This window comes from Oncorhynchus gorbuscha, linkage group LG15, assembly GCF_021184085.1.
Source record: "Oncorhynchus gorbuscha isolate QuinsamMale2020 ecotype Even-year linkage group LG15, OgorEven_v1.0, whole genome shotgun sequence".
Classification (NCBI taxonomy): Eukaryota; Metazoa; Chordata; class Actinopteri; order Salmoniformes; family Salmonidae; genus Oncorhynchus; species Oncorhynchus gorbuscha.
In genome coordinates, this window is record NC_060187.1 from 16,315,278 (window position 1) to 16,337,974 (window position 22,697).

The 22,697-nt window shown below is 48.6% G+C and overlaps 1 protein-coding gene across 2 annotated transcripts in view; it reads left to right on the forward strand.

The window, feature by feature from the left end:
* Positions 1-22,697, forward strand: part of pde4ba (phosphodiesterase 4B, cAMP-specific a) — a 360,826-nt gene that overhangs the window by 123,506 nt on the left and 214,623 nt on the right. For both annotated transcript variants that reach the window (XM_046300226.1, XM_046300228.1), the window contains exon 3: positions 3,439-3,665. In XM_046300226.1, coding sequence (XP_046156182.1) covers positions 3,439-3,665 — 227 coding nt within the window. The remainder of the gene's footprint in view (positions 1-3,438; positions 3,666-22,697) is intronic.

Here is a 22,697-nt window from a genome sequence, read left to right on the forward strand (position 1 = left end):
CACTTCCAGGTGTTGGCCTCATCAGACATGTCCTCACAGGCAGCGTCTCCATCACACTTCCAGGTGTTGGCCTCATCAGACCTGTCCTCACAGTCAGCGTCTCCATCACACTTCCAGGTGTTGGCCTCATCAGACCTGTCCTCACAGTCAGCATCTCCGTCACACTTCCAGATGTTGGCATCAGACCTGTCCTCACAGTCAGCGTCTCCATCACACTTCGAGGTGTTGGCTTCATCAGACCTGTCCTCACAGTCAGCTTCTCCATCACACTTCGAGGTGTTGGCCTCATTAGACCTGTCCTCACAGTCAGCGTCTTCATCACTTCCAGGTGTTGGCCTCATCACACCTGTCCTCACAGTCAGTGTCTCCATCACACTTCCAGGTGTTGGCCTCATCAGACCTATCCTCGCAGTTAGCGTCTCCATCACACTTCGAGGTGTTGGCCTCATTAGACCTGTCCTCACAGTCAGCGTCTCCATCACACTTCCAGGTGTTGGTCTCATCAGACCTGTCCTCACAGTCAGATCTCCATCACACTTCCAGGTGTTGGCTTCATCAGACCTGTCCTCACAGTCAGCGTCTCATCACACTCCCAGGTGTTGGCCTCATCAGACCTGTCCTCACAGTCAGCGTCTCCATCACACTTCCAGGTGTTGGCCTCATCAGACCTGTCTTCACAGTCAGCGTCTCCATCACACTCCCAGGTGTTGGCCTCATCAGACCTGTCCTCACAGTCAGCGTCTCCATCACACTTCCAGGTGTTGGCCTCATCAGACCTGTCCTCACAGTCAGCGTCTTCATCACACTTCCAGGTGTTGGCCTCATCAGACCTGTCCTCACTGTCAACGTCTCCATCACACTTCCAGGTGTTGGCCTCATCAGACATGTCCTCACAGGCAGCGTCTCCATCACACTTCCAGGTGTTGGCCTCATCAGACCTGTCCTCACAGTCAGCGTCTCCATCACACTTCCAGGTGTTGGCCTCATCAGACCTGTCCTCACAGTCAGCATCTCCATCACACTTCCAGATGTTGGCATCAGACCTGTCCTCACAGTCAGCGTCTCCATCACACTTCGAGGTGAGGGGGATGCATCTTCCTCCGCCACACGGGGGAAACTTCCAGGGGCTTTTTCTTCTCTTGACTTTACATTGCGATTGGCAACATTCATAAATTAGGTGCATTACCGCCACCGACCTCATTCGTCTTTCAGTTACCCACGTGGGTATAACCAATGAGGAGCTGGCATGTGGGTACCTTCTTCTATAAACTAATGAGGAGATGGGAGAGGCAGGACTTGCAGCGCGATCTGCGTCACAAATAGAACTGACTTCTATTTTAGTCCGTGGCAATGCAGCTGCTCGTTGGCGCGCGCAAGCAGTGTGGGTGCAATAATTGAATAATATAGATTTCTAAATTTACTTTGCAACGCTCGCATTGCAGTCAGCCTGTAAGTGTGCCTTGAATTCAATTGAAATCACTGACAGTGTCACCAGCAAAGCACCCCCACACCATCACACCTCCTCTTTGCTTCACAGTGGGAACCACACATGCAGAGATCATCCGTTCTCCTACTCTACATCTCACAAAGACACGGCGGTTGGAACCAATCTCAAATTTGGACTCATCAGACCAAAGGACAGATTTGCACCTATCTAATGTCCATTGCTCGTGTTTCTTGGCCCAAGCAAGTCTCTTCTTCTTGTTTGTGTCCTTTAGTCGTGGTTTCTTTGCAGCAATTCGACCATGAAGACCTGATTCACACAGTCTCCTCTGAACAGTTGATGTTGAGATGTGTCTGTTACCTGAATTCTGTTAACGCATTTATTTGGGCTGCAATTTCTGAGGCTGGTAACTCTAATGAACTTATCCTCTGCAACAGAGGTAACTCTGTGTCTTCCTTTCCTGTGACGGGCCTCATGAGAGCCAGTTTCATCATTGTGCGTGATGGTTTTGCGACTGCACTTGAAGAAACGTTAAGTTCTTGAAATGTTCCGGATTGACTGACCTTCATGTCTTAAAGTAATGATGGACTGTCATTTCTCTTTGTTTATTTGAGTTGTTCTTGCCATAATATGGACTTTGTCTTTTACCAAATATGGCTATCTTCACTATACCACCTCTACCATGTCACAACACAACTGATTGTCTCAAATGAAATTCCACAAATTAACTTTAAACAAGACACACATGTTAATTGAAATGCATTACAGGTGACTACCTCATGGAGCTGGTTGAGAGAATGCCAAGAGTTTGCAAAGCTGTCATCAAATTGTGGCTACTTTGAAAAATCTCAAGTATAAAATATATTTGGATTTGTTTAACAATTTTTTGGTTACAACATGATTCTATATGTGATATTTCATAGTTTTGATGTCTTCACTATCATTCTACAATGTAGAAAATAGTAGAAATAAAGAAAACCTTGAATGAGTAGGTGTGTCCACACTTTTGACTGGTACTGTATGTCAGCGAAGAAGTGAGGAAAAGGGGGGTGCTTGCTTCTGTGTTTGGATCTCTTATCAACTCAAAAACAAGAGAGTGACATTCTTCAACATCAGGCTGCTTCTCTCTGTTCTATCTTCTGAAATCAGCTGCCGTTGAAAACAAGGCCTTTGGTTCCCCTTAGTGGCCAAAGTAGTCAATCTGAAAGATGTGGCCAAAGTAGTCCATCTGAAAGATGTGGCCAAAGTAGTCAATCTGAAAGATGTGGCCAAAGTAGTCAATCTGAAAGATGTGGCCAAAGTAGTCAATCTGAAAGATGTGGCCAAAGTAGTCAATCTGAAAGATGTGGCCAAAGTAGTCAATCTGAAAGATGTGGCCAAAGTAGTCAATCTGAAAGATGTGGCCAAAGTAGTCAATCTGAAAGATGTGGCCAAAGTAGTCAATCTGAAAGATGTGGCCAAAGTAGTCAATCTGAAAGATGTGGCCAAAGTAGTCAATCTGAAAGATGTGGGCCAAAGTAGTCAATCTGAAAGATGTGGCCAAAGTAGTCAATCTGAAAGATGTGGCCAAAGTAGTCAATCTGAAAGATGTGGCCAAAGTAGTCAATCTGAAAGATGTGGCCAAAGTAGTCAATCTCAAAGATGTGGCCAAAGTAGTCAATCTGAAAGATGTGGCCAAAGTAGTCAATCTGAAAGATGTGGCCAAAGTAGTCAATCTGAAAGATGTGGCCAAAGTAGTCAATCTGAAAGATGTGGCCAAAGTAGTCCATCTGAAAGATGTGGCCAAAGTAGTCAATCTGAAAGATGTGGCCAAAGTAGTCAATCTGAAAGATGTGGCCAAAGTAGTCCATCTGAAAGATGTGGCCAAAGTAGTCAATCTGAAAGATGTGGCCAAAGTAGTCCATCTGAAAGATGTGAGTGTGCAGGACATATCGATCAACATATAATCTCATATTCATCTTGTATTCATCAAAAGTATTTTTTTCTCTCTCTAGGACAGTAAAGGGCCTTCAGACTGTGGTCTTAGTGAGTACTCCTGTACGCTTGGTGTCGACCTACGGAGGGGACGCAGGCGTTTCTCTGGCAACCTGCAGCTGCCCCCATTGTCGTGGAGACAGGCAGAGAGGTCGCGGACCCCTGACAATGACTGGGTCGTCCGACCCACCTTCCTCCCCTTCTGCTCCCCGCCCCGCATCGACATCACACCTGTCGACCCCGAGTGGTGAGTGCACACACACACTCCACTTTCCTCCATTATATTCCTAACTGAACTCCTATGGTGATAATGTAGATCCATTCAAAACCCAGAGAGACCCATGTAGAAAAGGTTCTACCTGGAACAAAAAAAAGTTATTCAAAGGGTTCTCGTATGGGAACAGCTCTTTTAGGTTCTAGATAGAACCTTTTTTTCTCAGCGTGTAGAGGAGGCTGGTCTATTCTTTATTGGATCCTGCTGAGATGACTTCAGATTGTAGTCTCTAGGAGATACTCTTTGGAAGTCAAATAGCTGCGTAACCTGTGCTAATGGAATATGGTGTGTGTATGTGTGTGTGTCTGCGGGTGTGCGTGCAAAAAAGTCAATACTCAATAGTCTACTTGTTCAATTAATGTGTTTTATTGTGTGGAGTTCCTCTGCATTGTGTCTGTATAGGCAGTGTGTTTGACTGGTGAGTAGACTGAAGGGGGTGTTCAATAATAATAATAATAAGACATGGGATTTAAAGCACCTTTCTTACCAAACCAAGGACACTGACCTAACAGGCACTTTCTGTAGAGAGTCATCATGGTCACAGAGTTATTACTGCGTAGGAGGGCAGTCAACACCATCTCTTCACTATAACTGCCTGGCTGGGGAATGCTGTGTGTGTGTGTGTGTGTGTGTGTGTGTGTGTGTGTGTGTGTGTGTGTGTGTGTGTGTGTGTGTGTGTGTGTGTGTGTGTGTGTGTGTGTGTGTGTGTGTGTGTGTGTGTGTGTGTGTGTGTGTGTGTGTGTGTGTGTGTGTGTGTGTGTGTGTGTGTGTGTGTGTCAAAAATTAACACAGGCCCACCAGTGAGCGTGGTACTGGATTGATGCAGGAACTGTTTTTTTAATATTTCATTTTATTTCACCTTTATTTAACCAGGTAGGCTAGTTGAGAACAAGTTCTCATTTGCAACTGCGACCTGGCCAAGATAAAGCATAGCAGTGTGAACAGACAACACAGAGTTACACATGGAGTAAACAATTAACAAGTTAATAACACAGTAGAAAAAAAGGGGAGTCTATATACAATGTGTGCAAAAGGCATGAGGAGGTTGGGGAATAATTACAATATTGCAGATTAACACTGGAGTGATAAATGATCAGATGATCATGTACAGGTAGAGATATTGGTGTGCAAAAGAGCAGAAAAGTAAATAAATAAAAACTGTGGGGATGAGGTAGGTGAAAATGGGTGGGCTATTTACCAATAGATTATGTACAGCTGCAGCGATCGGTTAGCTGCTCAGATAGCTGATGTTTGAAGTTGGTGAGGGAGATTAAAGTCTCCAACTTCAGAGATTTTTGCAATTCGTTCCAGTCACAGGCAGCAGAGTACTGGAACGAAAGGCGGCCGAATGAGGTGTTGGCTTTAGGGATGATCAGTGAGATACACCTGCTGGAGCGCGTGCTACGGATGGGTGTTGCCATCGTGACCAGTGAACTGAGATAAGGCGGAGCTTTACCTAGCATGGACTTGTAGATGACCTGGAACCAGTGGGTCTGGCGACGAATATGTAGCGAGGGCCAGCCGACTAGAGCATACAAGTCGCAGTGGTGGGTAGTATAAGGTGCTTTAGTGACAAAACGGATGGCACTGTGATAAACTGCATCCAGTTTGCTGAGTAGAGTGTTGGAAGCAATTTTGTAGATGACGTCACCGAAGTCGAGGATCGGTAGGATAGTCAGTTTTACTAGGGTAAGCTTGGCAGCGTGAGTGAAGGAGGCTTTGTTGCGGAATAGAAAGCCGACTCTTGATTTGATTTTCGATTGGAGATGTTTGATATGGGTCTGGAAGGAGAGTTTGCAGTCTAGTCAGACACCTAGGTACTTATAGGTGTCCACATATTCAAGGTCAGAACCATCCAGTGTGGTGATGCTAGTCGGGCATGCGGGTGCAGGCAGCGATCGGTTGAAAAGCATGCATTTGGTTTTACTAGCGTTTAAGAGCAGTTGGAGGCCACGGAAGGAGTGTTCTATGGCATTGAAGCTCGTTTGGAGGTTAGATAGCACAGTGTCCAATGACGGGCCGAAAGTATATAGAATGGTGTCATCTGCGTAGAGGTGGATTAGTGAATCGCCCGCAGCAAGACCAACATCATTGATATATACAGAGAAAAGAGTCGGCCCGAGAATTGAACCCTGTGGCACCCCCATAGAGACTGCCAGAGGACCGGACAGCATGCCCTCCGATTTGACACACTGAACTCTGTCTGCAAAGTAATTGTTGAACCAGGCAAGGCAGTCATCCGAAAAACCGAGGCTACTGAGTCTGCCGATAAGAATCTGGTGATTGACAGAGTCGAAAGCCTTGGCAAGGTCGATGAAGACGGCTGCACAGTACTGTCTTTTATCGATGGCGGTTATGATGTCGTTTAGTACCTTGAGTGTGGCTGAGGTGCAACCGTGACCGGCTCGAAACCAGATTGCATAGCGGAGAAGATACGGTGGGATTCGAGATGGTCAGTGACCTGTTTGTTGACTTGGCTTTCGAAGACCTTAGATAGGCAGGGCAGAATGGATATAGGTCTGTAACAGTTTGGGTCCAGGGTGTCTCCCCCTTTGAAGAGGGGGATGACTGCAGCAGCTTTCCAATCCTTGGGGATCTCAGACGATATGAAAGAGAGGTTGAACAGGCTGGTAATAGGGGTTGCGACAATGGCGGCGGATAGTTTCAGAAATAGAGGGTCCAGATTGTCAAGCCCAGCTGATTTATACGGGTCCAGGTTTTGCAGCTGTTTCAGAATATCTGTTATCTGGATTTGGGTAAAGGAGAACCTGGAGAGGCTTGGGTGAGGAGCTGCGGGGGGGGGGGCTGTTGGCCGAGGTAGGAGTGGCCAGGCGGAAGGCATGGCCAGCCGTTGAGAAATGCTTGTTGAAGTTTTCGATAATCATGGATTTGTCGGTGGTGACCGTGTTCCCTAGCCTCAGTGCAGTGGGCAGCTGGAAGGAGGTGCTCTTGTTCTCCATGGACTTGCATCAGAGACTGTATCTGTGTACGCAGATTCAGAGTTACGCCTCAGCAAGACCAGGTGTTTTTTCTTCTTAAAATCATATCATAGCCCTATCATCGCCAATAAGGCCTGATTGGAGTGAATATCCTGATGTTGATAGTTATACACTATATTAATCAGTGGGAGCTGGTGGTTCAGTATCTGAGGAATAATCTGCAGAGGGAACATTGCTAAGAGAGAGGCTGAGAGAGAGAGGCTGGCAGAGAGAGTCTGAGAGAGAAAGAGAGAGAGGACAGCAACACAATCAAATCATAAGAAAACAAAAAGATAATTACTTGACACATTGGAAATATATATTTTTTAAACAGAGCAAACTAGAATGCTATTTGGCCCTGAACAGAGAGTATACTTTGGCAGAATAACTGACCACTGTGACTGACCCAAAATGAAGGACATCTTTGACTATGTACAGACTCAGTGAGCGTAGCCCTGCTATTGAGAAAGGCCGCCGTAGGCAGACATGGCTCCCAAGAGAAGACAGGCTATGTGCACACTGCCCTCAAAATGATGTTTAAACTAAGCTGCACTTCCTAACCTCCTGCCCAATGTATGACCATATTAGAGAGACATATTTCCCTCAGATTACACAGACCCACAAAGAATTTGAAAACAAACCAGATTTTGATAAACTCCCATATGTATTGGGTGAAATCCCAGTGTGCCATTACAACAGCAAGATTTGTGACCTGTTGCCACAAGAAAAGAGCAACCAGTGAAGAACAAACACCAGAGAAGAGAGAGAGAGAGAGAGAGAGACCTCAATGATCACCCTTACAAAGGGTTAGAGAAAGGTTAGTGAAAGTGCTTGGCAGTTGAGAGTGATACACACACATGCACACAAACGCGTACATACACAAGCACAATCACAGGGACACATGTACACACACACACAGCTGACTTAATTTGCTTTGATTAGCTCGTTAACCGAATTCTTATCTGGATTTGACACTCCTGGACAGCAGGCTCTGGTTCATTGTGTGTGTGCGTGGATGTGTGGCCTGTGTCATGTGTGTGTGTGTGTCTGTGCACGTGCACGTGCATCCCTGCAAACCCAGGCAAGCAGGGTGTGTGTGGATGCGCACTCTGCTTGAGTCTTTCCCTGGAGCGGGTGTGGGGTCTACTGTTGTCTAGATCTAACAATGAACTCAGAGTTAGACTGAACTTCCTCTACATCAGTTTGCCCAGTGTTATTTGGTAAGTTTCCATGGTACAGCGGTTACTGCTGGAACACTGAGACAGGAGTTTCCTAAAGAGCACACTCAATTTCAGGAACAGTTTAGTACCCAGTCTACCCAGAGAGTAGTTTAGTACCCAGTCTATCATGAGAGTTGTTTAGTACCCAGTCTACCATGAGAGTAGTTTAGTACCCAGTCTACCATGAGAGTTGTTTAGTACCCAGTCTACCATGAGAGTTGTTTAGTACCCAGTCTATCATGAGAGTAGTTTAGTACCCAGTCTACCCAGAGAGTAGTTTAGTACCCAGTCTACCATGAGAGTTGTTTAGAAGCCAGTCTACCATGAGAGTAGTTTAGTACCCAGTCTACCATGAGAGTTGTTTAGTACCCAGTCTACCATGAGAGTAGTTTAGTACCCAGTCTACCATGAGAGTAGTTTAGTACCCAGTCTATCATGAGAGTAGTTTAGTACCCAGTCTACCATGAGAGTTGTTTAGTACCCAGTCTACCATGAGAGTTGTTTAGTACCCAGTCTATCATGAGAGTAGTTTAGTACCCAGTCTACCATGAGAGTTGTTTAGTACCCAGTCTACCATGAGAGTAGTTTAGTACCCAGTCTACCATGAGAGTGGTTTAGTAACCAGTCTACCATGAGAGTGTATGCTAGAGTTTTCTGTACTTTGCTGTTGTGTAAACTTGTCTCCTCTAGTCAGGTGGTGTGGTCCTTTCCACTCAGACAAGACAACACTGAAAGTCAGCTGATTTGGCATGTTGTCTGGCAAATTAACAGGACATGGCATCTATGACCTGGTATTTAGTGTTGAATGTACTTTAATCAGATCATTTGAATAAACTGTGAGGCTTTATATGATTGAATGTGTGATTGGAATACGAAGCATGCTTTCCCACCTTCTACCAGAAGAGGGCGGTGTTAATATGAATTACATCTGTACTGTTTATTGTCATGTCAGACTTTTTTCTATTGAACAAGTTCATACTCGTTAGTAAGCATATTTCTGTGGAATATCCCCTCTTATGCATACACACACACACACACACACACACACACACACACACACACACACACACACACACACACACACACACACACACACACACACACACACACACACACACACACACACACACACACACACACACACACACACACACACGGTTTTAATATGAGGGCTACTAACAATATTGATTTGCATATCTTGAATAAACCTTAACCGGTTAACCAGCCAGTATAGGTGGTGTGTTAGACTGGTAGTCTGTTAGACTGGTAGACTGTGAGACTGTGAGACTGGTAGCTGTGAGACTGGTAGACTGTGAGACTGGTAGACTGTGAGACTGTGAGACTGGTAACTGTGAGACTGGTAGACTGTGAGACTGGTAGACTGTGAGACTCTTAAACTGTGAGACTGGTAGACTGTGAGACTGGTAGACTGTGAGACTGGTAGACTGTGAGTCTCTTAAACTGTGAGACTATGAGACTGGTAGACTGTGAGACTGGTAGACTGTGAGACTGTGAGACTGGTAACTGTGAGACTGGTAGACTTTGAGACTCTTAAACTGTGAGACTGTGAGACTGATAGACTGTGAGACTGTGAGACTGTGAGACTGGTAGACTGTGAGACTGGTAGACTGAGACTGGTAGACTGTGAGACTGGTAGACTGGTAGACGGGTAGACTGTGAGACTGTGAGACTGGTAGACTGTGAGACTGGTAGACTGTGAGACTCTTAAACTGGTAGACTGTGAGACTGGTAGACTGTGAGACTGTGAGACTGGTAGACTGTGAGACTGTGAGATTGGTAGACTGTGAGACTGGTAGACTGTGAGACTCTTAAACTGGTAGACTGTGAGACTGTGAGACTCTGCAACTCTTAAACTTGTAGACTGGTAGACTGTGAGACTGGTAGACTGTGAGACTGGTAGACTGTGAGACTGGTAACTGTGAGACTGTGAGACTCTTAAACTGGTAGACTGTGAGAATGGTAGACTGTGAGACTGTGAGACTGGTAGACTGTGAGACTGGTAGACTGGTAGACTGGTAGACTGTGAGACTGTGAGACTGGTAGACTGTGAGACTGGTAGACTGGTAGACTGGTAGACTGTGAGACTGGTAGACTGTGAGACTGGTAGACTGTGAGACTCTTAAACTGTGAGACTGTGAGACTGTGAGACTCTTAAACTGGTAGACTGTGAGACTGGTAGACTGTGAGACTGGTAGACTGTGAGACTGGTAGACTGGTAGACTGTGAGACTGGTAGACTGTGAGACTCTTAAACTGTGAGACTGGTAGACTGTGACACTGTTAAACTGTGAGACTGGTAGTCTGGTAGACTGGTATATTGTGAGAGGAGTAGGACTGGTAGACTGGTAGACTGGTAGTCTGGTAGACTGGTATATTGTTAGAGGAGTAAGACTGGTAGTCTGGTAGACTGGTATATTGTGAGTGGAATAGGACTGGTACACTGGTAGTCTGCTATATTGTGAGTGGAATAGGACTGGTAGACTGGTAGTCTGGTAGTCTGGTATATTGTGAGTGGAGTAGGACTGGTAGATTGGTAGACTGGTATATTGTGAGCGGAGTAGGACTGGTAGTCTGGTATATTGTGAGTGGAGTAGGACTGGTAGTCTGGTATATTTTGAGTGGTATATGACTGGTATAATGGTAGTCTGGTAGACTGATATATTGTGAGTGGAGTAGGACTGGTAGACTGGTAGTCTGGTAGACTGATATATTGTGAGTGGAGTAGGACTGGTAGACTGGTATATTGTGAGTGGTGTAGGACTGGCATACTGGTGGACTGGTAGACTGGTAGTCTAGTATATTGTGAGTGCAATTGGACTGGTACACTGGTAGTCTGGTAGACTGGTATGTTGTGAGTGGAATAGGACTGGTAGACTGGTAGTCTACTATATTGTGAGTGGAATAGGACTGGTAGACTGGTAGTCTGGTTGTCTGGTATATTGTGAGTGGAATTGGACTGGTGGACTGGTAGTCTGGTAGACTGGTATATTGTGTGTGGAGTAGGACTGGTAGACTGGCAGTCTGGTAGACTGGTATATTGTGAGTAGAGTAGGACTGGTAGACTGGTAGACTGGTAGTCTGGTTGACTGGTATATTGTGAGTGGAGTAGGACTGGTAGACTGGTAGTCTGGTAGACTGGTATATTGTGAGTGGAGTAGGACTGGTAGACTTTTAGACTGGTAGTCTGGTAGACTGGTATATTGTGAGTAGAGGTCGACTGATTAATCGGAATGGCCGATTAATTAGGAACGATTTCAAGTTTTCATAACAATCGGAAATCGGTATTTTGGGGCCTTTATTTAATCTTTATTTAACTAGGCAAGTCAGTTAAGAACAAATTCTTATTTTCAATGACAGCCTAGGAACGGTGGGTTAACTGCCTTGTTCAGGGGCAGAAAGACAGATTTTCACCTTGTCAGCTCGAGGGATCCAATCTTGCAACCTTACAGTTAACTAGTCCAACGCAATAACGACCTGCGTCTCTCTCGTTGCACTCCACAAGGAGACTTCCTGTTACGCAAATGCAGTAAGCCAAGGTAAGTTGCTAGCTAGCATTAAACTTATCTCATAAAAAACAATCAATCATAATCACTAGTTAACTACACATGGTTGATGATATTACTAGATATTACCTAGCGTGTCCCGTGTTGCATATAATCTGACTGAGCATACAAGTATCTAAGTATCTGACTGAGCGGTGGTAGGCAGAAGCAGACGCGTAAACATTCATTCAAACAGCACTTTCGTGCATTTTGCCAGCAGCTCTTCATTGTGCATCAAGCATTGCGCTGTTTATGACTTCAAACCTATCGACTCCCGAGATGAGATGAAGTGAAATGGCTGGCTAGTTAGCGCGCGCTAATAGCATTTCAAACTTCACTCGCTCTGAGCCTTGGAGTGGTTGTTCCCCTTGCTCTGCATGGGTAACACTGCTTCGATGTGGTGGCTGTTGTCGTTGTGTTGCTGGTTCGAGCCCAGGGAGGAGCGAGGAGAGGGACGGAGTGTCACGACTTCCGCCGAAGTTGGCTCTCCTGCCTGTTCGGGCGGTGCTCGGCGGTCGTCGTCACCGTCCTACTAGCCACTACCGATCCCTTTTTCGTTTGTCTATTGGTTTTGTCTTATTAGTTTTGTCTTATTAGTTTCACCTGTGTGTATTTTAGTTTAATTAACGTCCTTATATGTAGTAGGTTGTCCCGCCCTTGTTGTGTGCGGGATTGTTTTTTGTATTCATGTCATTTGGTGTAGTGCTTGTGTTTTATTCTCCGGTCTATTTTTGATCCTGTGTTGGATTATTCACCCTGTGTGTTGGGTTGACCGTGTTTTTTGTGCGCCAGAGAATAAACTGTCAAATATCTGAAACCTGCTCTCTGCGCCTGATTCCACCCACCTTGATAAAACGTGACAGAATCCCGCACCTCCATGGAATCAGCAGGAGCAGCCGCGTCTCCTCTCCCATCGATGGAAGAGAGGGTCCTCCATCACACCAGCTTGCTTCACCGGATTGGTTCTGCCATGGACCAAATGATGGAGAGGATGGATCGATGGGAGAGGAGTGGCCTCCCCACCTCATCTCTAGCACCCCCTTCTACAGCACCTCCTGTTCCTGCGACCACATCTGGCTCCGGGGCTCTTCGGCTGACACTCCCACGGGAGTATGACGGAACGGCGGCTGGGTGCCAGGGTTTCCTCCTTCAACTGGAACTAAACCTGGCTACCGTGCATCCTGCTCCCTCCGGAGAGGAGAGCGTGAGTGCCCTCGTCTCCTGCTTGACTGGGCGAGCCCTCGAGTGGGCCAACGCAGTGTGGAATGGTCCGGACTCGGAGAGGGATAATTACCCAGAGTTCACTTGCCGATTACGAGCTGTTTTTGACCATCCACCAGAGGGTCGGGCGGTGGGTGAACGGCTGTTCCACCTGCGTCAGGAGATGAGGAGCGTACAGGAATTTGCTCTGAAGTTCAGGACCTTGGCCGCAGGAGCAGGATGGAACGACAGGGCCTTGATCGATCATTTCAGATGCAGTCTCAGGGAGGACGTCCGCAGGGAGCTGGCATGTCGGGACACCACATTCACACTGGATTTTTTTATTGACTTGGCTATCCGTCTCGACAACCTGCTGGCTGCCCACGGGCGTTCGGATCAGGCCCTGTCGTTTCCACTTCCCAGCCCTCCTGCCCATATCCCTATGGAATTAGGAGGGGCGGCTTCGAAGGGGACCGGAGGAGGAGTGTCCTCCTGCACCAGTTGTGGTCGACGAGGGCACACGTCCGATCGGTGCTGGTGGAACTTGTCTGGGAGTCGGGAGGGCAGGCGGAGCACTGCTCGATCACCCCAGGTGAGTAAGCACCAGACTCACCCAGAGCTTCCTGTCGGTCATGTGTATGTGTTGACTTCTTTCCCTGGGTTTTTTCCCTCTCTACAGCATAAGCCGCTAGTCGATTCAGGCGCAGCTGGGAATTTCATGGATCGTGGGCTTGCGTTAAGGCTAGGGATTCCCCTGGTGTCGTTAGACCTACCTTTCCCTGTGCACTCCTTAGATAACCAACCATTAGGGTCAGGAGTAATTAGGGAGGCTACGGTGCCGCTGGACATGGTAACGCAGGGGGATCATAAGGAGCAGATTAGTCTGTTCCTTATAGATTCACCTGCGTTTCCAGTGGTGTTAGGGGTTCCCTGCTTAGCTCAACACAACCCGGTGATTTCCTGGCGACAGGGGGCTCTTAAGGGGTGGTCAGAGGAGTGTTCAGGTAGGTGTATAGGACTTGCCGTTGGTGCGACTACGGTGGAGAGTCCAGACCAAGTTTCCACCGTGCGCAGCATTCCCTCTGAATATGCCGATTTGGCTATCGCCTTCAGTAAAAAGAAGGCAACCCATTTACCTCCTCATCGTCGAGAGGACTGCGCGATAAACCTTCTGGAGAACGCTGCACTTCCTAGGAGTCACATGTATCCATTGTCCCAGGAGGAGACAGTAGCTATGGAGACATATGTTGCTGAATCGCTGGGACAGGGGTACATTCAGCCCTCCGCATCACCCGTCTCCTTGAGCTTCTTTTTTGTGAAGAAGAAGGATGGAGATCTGCGTCCGTGCATTGATTATAGAGGTCTAAATTCCATCACAGTGGGGTTTAGTTACCCACTACCTCTCATCGCTACGGCGGTGGAATCATTTCACGGGGCGCGCTTCTTCACAAAACTGGACCTGAGGAGCGCGTATAATCTGGTGCGTATCCGGGGAGAAGATGAGTGGAAAACCGCAATTAGTACTACATCTGGTCATTATGAGTACCGCGTCATGCCATACGGGTTGAAGAATGCTCCAGCCGTCTTCCAATCCTTCGTAGATGAAATTCTCCGAGACCTGCTTGGGCAGCGCGGGGCATGTGTCTCTGGTGCGTAAGGTACTTGGGCGACTGCTGGAGCATGACCTGTATTGCAAGGCGGAGAAATGTGAGTTTTTCAAACAGTCCGTTTCCTTCCTGGGGTATCGTATTTCCACCTCCGGGGTGGTGATGGAGGATGACCACGTTACAGCCGTGCATAATTGGCCGACTCCGACCACGGTGAAAGAAGTGCAGCGGTTTTTAGGGTTTGCCAATTACTACCGGAGGTTTATCCGGGGTTTTGGTCAGGTGGCTGCTCCCATCACCTCACTGCTGAAGGGAGGACCGGTGCGCTGGTCAGCAGAGGCGGGCAGAGCCTTCAGTCGTTTGAAGGAGCTGTTCACCAATGCGCCCGTGTTGGCGCATCCGGACCCCTCTTTAGCGTTCACAGTGGAGGTGGATGCGTCCGAGGCTGGGGTTGGAGCCGTGCTTTCCCAACGCTCGGGCGTGCCACCCAAGCTCCACCCCTGTGCTTTCTTTTCGAGCAAGCTCAGCCCAGCGGAGCGAAACTATGATGTGGGGGACCGGGAGTTGTTAGCTGTAGTCAAGGCTCTGAAGGTGTGGAGACATTGGCTTGAGGGGGCTAAACACTCTTTTCTCATCTGGACTGACCATTGTAATCTCGAGTATATCTGGGCAGCGAAGAGACTGAATCCACGTCAGGCTAGATGGGCCATGTTTTTTTTACCAGGTTCCGGTTTACCCTCTCATACCGGCCAGGCTCCCAAAACACCGCCTCTATGATACCGAGGAGCGGTCCGTTGAGCCAACCCCCATCATTTCACCGTCATGTCTCGTGGCACCGGTGGTATGGGAGGTGGACGCGGAGATAGAGAGGGCCTCACGGTCAGAGCCGGCCCCCCCTAACTGTCCAGTGGGGACTCAGTACGTGCCGAGGGGGGTTCGGGACAAGCTGATCCGGTGGGCTCATACTCTCCCCTCCTCGGGTCATCCTGGCATCGAGAGGACAGTGCGGAGTCTGAGAGGGAGATACTGGTGGCCCACGCTGGCTAAAGACATGAGATGTTATGTCTCCTCCTGCTCAGTGTGTACTCAGAGCAAGGCTCCTCGGCACCTGCCTATAGGGAAATTATAACCCCTCCCCGTTCCACAACGGCCATGGACACACTTATCGGTGGACTTTCTTACCGACCTTCCCCCGTCCCAGGGAAGTACTATGATCCTGGTCGTTGTGGATCGGTTTTCTAAGTCCTGTCGTCTCATCCCGTCTCCCTACGGCCCTGCAGACTGCGGAGGTCTTGTTTACCCATGTCTTCCGGCACTACGAGGGTGCCTGAGGACATTGTTTCTGATCGGGGTCCCCAATTCACGTCCAGAGTGTGGAGGGCGTTTATGGAGAGACTGGGGGTCTCGGTCAGCTTAACCTCAGGTCTTCACCCCGAGAGTAATGGGCAGGTGGAGCGCGTAAACCAGGATGTGGGCAGGTTTCTGCGGTCCTATTGCCGGGACCGGCCTGGTGAGTGGGCAAGGTATGTTCCCTGGGCTGAAATAGCTCAGAACTCCCTACGCCTCTCCTCAACTAACTTGTCCCCTTTTGAGTGTGTGTTAGGTTATCAGCCGGTCCTGGCCCCATGGCATCAGAGCCAGACCGAGGCTCCTGCGGTGGAGGAATGGGTACAGCGCTCCAAGGACACCTGGAAAGCCGTTCAGGACTCACTACGGTTAGCGGGAGAACGGCAGAAGAGGAGCGCTGACCAGCACCGCAGTGAGGCCCCCGTGTTTGCACCGGGGGACAGGGTCTGGCTCTCGACCCGAAACCTGCCCCTCCGCCTGCCCTGTCGGAAGCTGGGGCTGCAGTGTGTGGGGCCGTTCAAAGTCCTGAGGAGAATAAACGAGGTGTGTTACAGGTTACAACTTCCTAGGTATTACCGTATTAACCCCTCGTTTCATGTGTCTCTCCTCAGGCCGGTGGTGCCTGAGGTCCCTCCGCCCCCTCTGGACATCAAGGGGTCCCCGACGTACACAGTTCGGGGCATTCTGTATTCGAGACGCCGGGTGGGGGGCCTACAGTACCTCGTGGACTGGGAGGGGTACAGTCCGGAGGAGAGATGCTGGGTTCCGGTGGGGGACATTTTGGACCCTTCTCTCCTGAGAGACTTCCACCGCCTCCACACGGATCGCCCAGCACCTCGTCCTCCGGGTCGTCCTCGAGGACGGTGGCGGCGTGTTGCGGGGGCCGCGCGCCAGAGGGGGGGGTACTGTCACGACTTCCGCCGAAGTTGGCTCTCCTGCCTGTTCGGGCGGTGCTCGGCGGTCGTCGTCACCGTCCTACTAGCCACTACCGATCCCTTTTTCGTTTGTCTATTGGTTTTGTCTTATTAGTTTTGTCTTATTAGTTTCACCTGTGTGTATTTTAGTTTAATTAACGTCCTTATATGTAGTAGGTTGTCCCGCCCTTGTTGTGTGCGTGATTGTTTTTGTATTCATGTCATTTGGTGTAGTGCTTGTGTTTTATTCTCCGGTCTATTTTTGATCCTGTGTTGGATTATTCACCCTGTGTGTTGGGTTGACCGTGTTTTTTGTGCGCCAGAGAATAAACTGTCAAATATCTGAAACCTGCTCTCTACGCCTGATTCCACCCACCTTGATAAAACGTGACACGGAGGCTATACTGTTACACAGGCAATACTAAAATGCCTATAAGAACATCCAATAGTCAAAAGTTAATGAAATATAAATAGAGGGAAATAGTCCTATAATAACTACAACCTAAAACTTCTTACCTGGGAATATTGAAGACTCATGTTGAAAGGAACCACCAGCTTTCATATGTTCTCATGTTCTGGGCAAGGAACTGAAACTTTAGCTTTCTTACATGGTGCATATTGCACTTTTACTTTCTTCTCCAACACTGTGTTTCTGCATTATTTAAACCAAATTGAACATGTTTCATTATTTACTTGAGGCTGAATTGATTTTATTGATGTATTATGTTAAGTTAAAGTAAGTGTTAATTCAGTATTGTTGTAATTGTCATTACTACAAATACAATTGTTTTTTAATCTGCTGATTAATCGGCATCTGCTTTTTTGGCCCTCCAATAATCGGTATCGGTATCGGCATTGAAAAGTCATAATCGGTTGACCTCTAATTGTGAGTGGAGTTGGACTGGTAGACTGGTAGACTGGTGTATTGTGAGTTGTGTTGGACTGATAGACTGGTGTATTGTGAGTGGAGTTGGACTGGTACTTAGCTGAAGGATGTTACAGTATGTTGATGTTCTGAACACATTCTGGGACTAGATTCTGTTGACCTGGTTTAATTAAGAGTTGCAGTGTTAGCCTCCACCCACAGACCCTGTGTGTGTGTGTGTGTGTGTGTGTGTTAATGTGTCTGTGTTTGCTGTACTGAGATGCCTTGTGTGCATGTTGTGTGTGCAAGTGTGTGTGAGTGAATATGGGGGTGTTGGGTTGTATTGTGACATTCTTTACATAATTTTCTTCCCCTTCACTTCCCACCCTCCCATTGTCTTGTTACAACACCGTTTCATACTTTATTTACAGGAGAGGCTGGGAGGGGAGGGGAGGGGAGAGGCTGGGAGGGGAGGAGAGAGAGTGGGAGGGGGGTGGAGAGGCTGGGAGGGGAGGGGAGAGAAGGAGTGCAACTGGGAGGGGAGGGAAGGGAGAGAGGCTGGGAGGGGAGGGGAGGAGAGATTGTGAGGGTAGGGGAGGGAGCGAGGCTGCGAGGGGAGGGGAGGAGAGATGCTGTGTGTGTGTGGGGGGGGGGGGGGGCTGGGAGGGGAGGAGAGATTGTGAGGGGAGGGAGCGAGGCTGCGAGGGGAGGAGAGATGCTGTGTGGGGGGAGAGAGGCTGGGAGGGGAGGCGAGGAGAGGTTGTGAGGGGAGGGGAAGGGAGGGAGCGAGGCTGCGAGGGGAGGGGAGGAGAGATGCTGTGTGGGGGGAGAGGCTGGGAGGGGAGGGAGAGGGGCTGTGAGGGGAGGGGAGGGGAGGAAAGGCTATGAAGGGAGGGAGATGGGAGGGGGAGAGAGGCTGTGTGGGGAGGGGTGGAGAGAGGCTGTGTGGGGAGGGGAAAAGAGAGGCTGGGAAGGGAAGGGAGAGGCTGTGAGGGAGGGACAGGGGGAGAGAAGCTGAGAGAGTTATTTTGGGAAACAATTATTTTTCTTGCTGACGTGACACGATTGTGTCGGAGCACAGGGTCCATCAAGCATAGACTTTTGGACTGTTAGAGGGTGTGCGTGTTACAGGGTGTGTGTGCTACAGGATGTGCGTGTTACAGGGTGTGTGTGTTACAGGGTATATGTGTTCCAGGGTGGGTGTGTTACAGGGTGTGTGTTACAGGGTGTATGTGTTACAGGGTGTATGTGCTACAGGATGTGCGTGTTACAGGGTGTGTGTGTTACAGGGTGTATGTGTTACAGGGTGGGTGTGTTACAGGGTGTGTATGTTACAGGGTGTGCATGCTACAGGATGTGCGTGTTACAGGGTGTGTGTGTTACAGGGTGTATGTGTTACAGGGTGTGTGTGTTACAGGGTGTGTGTGTTACAGGGTGTATGTGTTACAGGGTGTGTGTGTTACAGGGTGTGTGTGTTACAGGGTGTGTGTGTTACAGGGTGTATGTGTTACAGGCTGTGTGTGTTACAGGGTGTATGTGTTACAGGGTGTGTGTGTTACAGGGTGTGTGTGTTACAGGGTGGGTGTGTTACAGGGTGTGTATGTTACAGGGTGTGCATGCTACAGGATGTGCGTGTTACAGGGTGTGTGTGTTACAGGGTGTATGTGTTACAGGGTGGGTGTGTTACAGGGTGTGTGTTACAGGGTGTATGTGTTACAGGGTGTATGTGCTACAGGATGTGCGTGTTACAGGGTGTGTGTGTTACAGGGTGTATGTGTTACAGGGTGGGTGTGTTACAGGGTGTGTATGTTACAGGGTGTGCATGCTACAGGATGTGCGTGTTACAGGGTGTGTGTGTTACAGGGTGTATGTGTTACAGGGTGTGTGTGTTACAGGGTGTGTGTGTTACAGGGTGTATGTGTTACAGGGTGTGTGTGTTACAGGGTGTGTGTGTTACAGGGTGTGTGTGTTACAGGGTGTATGTGTTACAGGCTGTGTGTGTTACAGGGTGTATGTGTTACAGGGTGTGTGTGTTACAGGGTGTGTGTGTTACAGGGTGGGTGTGTTACAGGGTGTGTATGTTACAGGGTGTGCATGCTACAGGATGTGCGTGTTACAGGGTGTGTGTGTTACAGGGTGTATGTGTTACAGGGTGTGTGTGTTACAGGGTGTGTGTGTTACAGGGTGTATGTGTTACAGGCTGTGTGTGTTACAGGGTGTATGTGTTACAGGGTGTGTGTGTTACAGGGTGTATGTGTTACAGGGTGTGTGTGTTACAGGGTGTGTGTGTTACAGGGTGTATGTGTTACAGGATGTACACTAACACACATACTCCCAGTTGGGATTCCAGCAGGCCTTAATGGGTCAGCTATTAGTGGATCACTCTGTTGTTTTTGTGCGTCACTAACGAAGACTGCACTGTTTAAGTGTGTGTGTGTTAGACCTGGGACGAAGCTTGTGTCTGTGTTTCACAGCCTACTCCAATACAATCTCTCTGGGAAGGAATTACAGTATCTTTGTGTTTTGTCTCCTTGTAATAGCTGACTCCTTAGCAGAGATCCTCTGATGCCATCCACCATTTACTGGGCTTTGGCACCACTGACACCAATGAGATGAATATGTGTCTCTACTGGTTGTACTTTGTTTGTGCTGTAGCAGTACAATGTGATATACCACTGTCCGTTTCAATCCGGCTTGGTCTGGGTGGGCGTCTCTAATCCATGGCTAAGAACATTCAACTTGCCCCCTTTTGAGTATGTGTGTGCGTGCGTGCGTGTGTGCGTGTGTGTGTGCGTGTGTGTGTGTGACTGTGAGTGTACAATAGAGCAGTTGACATACTCCTCCACCTGACCTCTGACCTGAAAGTTCTTAGAGAGGATGGAGAGGGGAATGGATTTGAGAGAGGGGAGAGGGTGGTGGAGAGGGAGAGAATGTTGAAGAGGAGAGGTAGGGGAGAATATTGTGTGGAGGAGATGGGAGGGGAGATGATGGTGGAGAGGTGAGGGATGGGAGAGGGCAGATGGTGGAGAAGAAAGGAAGGGGAGATGATGGTGGAGAGGAGAGGAGAGGGAGATGATGGTGGAGAGGAAAGGAAGGGGAGATGATAGAGGAGAGAAGAGGAGAGGAGAGGAGAGGAGAGGAGAGGAGAGGAGAGGAGAGGAGAGGAGAGGAGAGGAGAGGAGAGGAGAGGAGAGGAGAGGAGAGGAGAGGAGAGGAGAGGAGAGGAGAGGAGAGGAGAGGAGAGGAGGGAGATGATGGTGTTATGCAGGTGAATGAGGACCCAAAAGCGACTTGGCGAAAACAGAGTCTTTAATCCAGTAAAGTAAAATACAATCAAAAAACACAACTTCCACTCGTAATGACGAGAACCGACTGGAGACTCGATCTTGAACAGCAGGTAGCCTCGGGAAGGCACTTGAACCTAGCAGACTCAGACACCTGCTCACCACGCAGCATCTGAGGGAAACACGACACGACTGGGCGATACACAAACACAGCACGGTGACCAATACATACAAGGATCCGACAGGACAGGAACGGAACACAAAGGAAGAAATAGGGACTCTAATCAGGGAAAGGATCGGGAACAGGTGTGGGAAGACTAAATGATTGATTAGGGGAATAGGAACAGCTGGGAGCAGGAACGGAACGATAGAGAGAAGAGAGAGCGAGAGAGTGAGAGAGGGAGGGGGAGAGAGAGGGATAGAAAGAGGGAACGAACCTAATAAGACCAGCAGGGGGAAACGAACAGAAGGGAAAGCATAATGACAAGACAATATATGACAAAACATGACAGTACCCCCCACTCACCGAGCGCCTCCTGGCGCTCTCGAGGAGGAACACTGGCGGCAACGGAGGAAATCATAGATCAAACGGTCCAGCACGTCCCGAGAAAGAACCCAACTCCTCTCCTCAGGACCGTAACGAAAAAACGAAAAAAAGGGAAACTAGGGTACTACTCTAAAAAAAAAAATGAGACACGGGTAGAGAACTGAAAACTTTAGAGCAAACAGGACCAAACAGGCCAGGAGAGTAACAACTAGGGACAGACTGAGACACAGCAAGGGCAGAACAAGAACAGGAGAGATGCGATGGCAGGGAACAGACTGAGACCCAGCAAGACCAGGAGCAGAAGCAGAAAAATACGCACAAGGGTGGACCCCATCGTCAGTATCGGAGCGCTGGGACAGAATGGCTCCCACGCCCACCCCCGACGCGTCAACCTCAACAAAAACTGTTTAGTGACGTCAGGTGCAACAGGGATAGGAGCGGATGCAAAACGCTTCTTAAAGAGATCAGAACAACAATCATACGACCGGTGAGGAGGAAGGGAGTTGGTTCTGGACCGACTGAAGACCGTGCGCAGACCATGATATTCCTCCGGCACTCCTGTCAAATCACCAGGTTCCTCCTGAGAAGAGGGGACAGAACAAACAGGAGAAATAGCAGACATTAAACACTTCACATGACAAGAAACGCTCCAGGAAAGGACAGAACCACTAGACCAATCAAAAGAAGGATTATGACACACTAGCCAGGGATGACCCAAAACAACAGGTGTAAAAGGTGAACAAAAAATCAAAAAAGAAATGGTCTCACTATGGTTACCAGATACAGTGAGGGTTAAAGGTAGTGTTTCATATAATATACTGGGGAGAGGACTACCATCCAAGGCAAACATGACCGTGGGCTCCCTAACTGTCTGAGAGGAATGTCATGTTCCCGCGCCCAGGCTTCGTCCAAAAAACAGCCCTCTGCCCCAGAGTCTATTAATGCACTGCAGGATGCTGCCGATCCGGTCCAGCATAGATGGACCGGTAAAGTAGTACATGTACTTGACGGAGAGGACCGTCTAGTAGCGCTTATCAGTCGCCCTCCGCTTACTGATGAGCTCTGGCCTTTAACTGGACATGAAATGACAAAATGACCAGCGGAACCGCAATAGAGACAGAGGCGGTTGGTGATTCTCCGTTCCCTCTCCTTAGTTGAGATGCGAATACCCCCCAGCTGCATGGGCTCAACACCTGAGTCAGTGGGGAAAGACGGTAGTGTCGGAGAGAGGGGAGACACAGTTAACGCGAGCTCTCTTCTATGAGCTCGGTGACGAAGATCTACCCGTCGTTCAATGCGAATAGCGAGTTCAATCAAAGAATCCACGCTGGATGGAACCTCCCGAGAGAGAATCTCATCCTTAACCTTAGCGTGGAGTCCCTCCAGAAAACGAGCGAGCAACGCCTGCTCGTTCCAGTTACTGGAGGCAGCAAGAGTGCGAAACTCTATTGAGTAATCCGTTATGGATCGATTACCTTGAC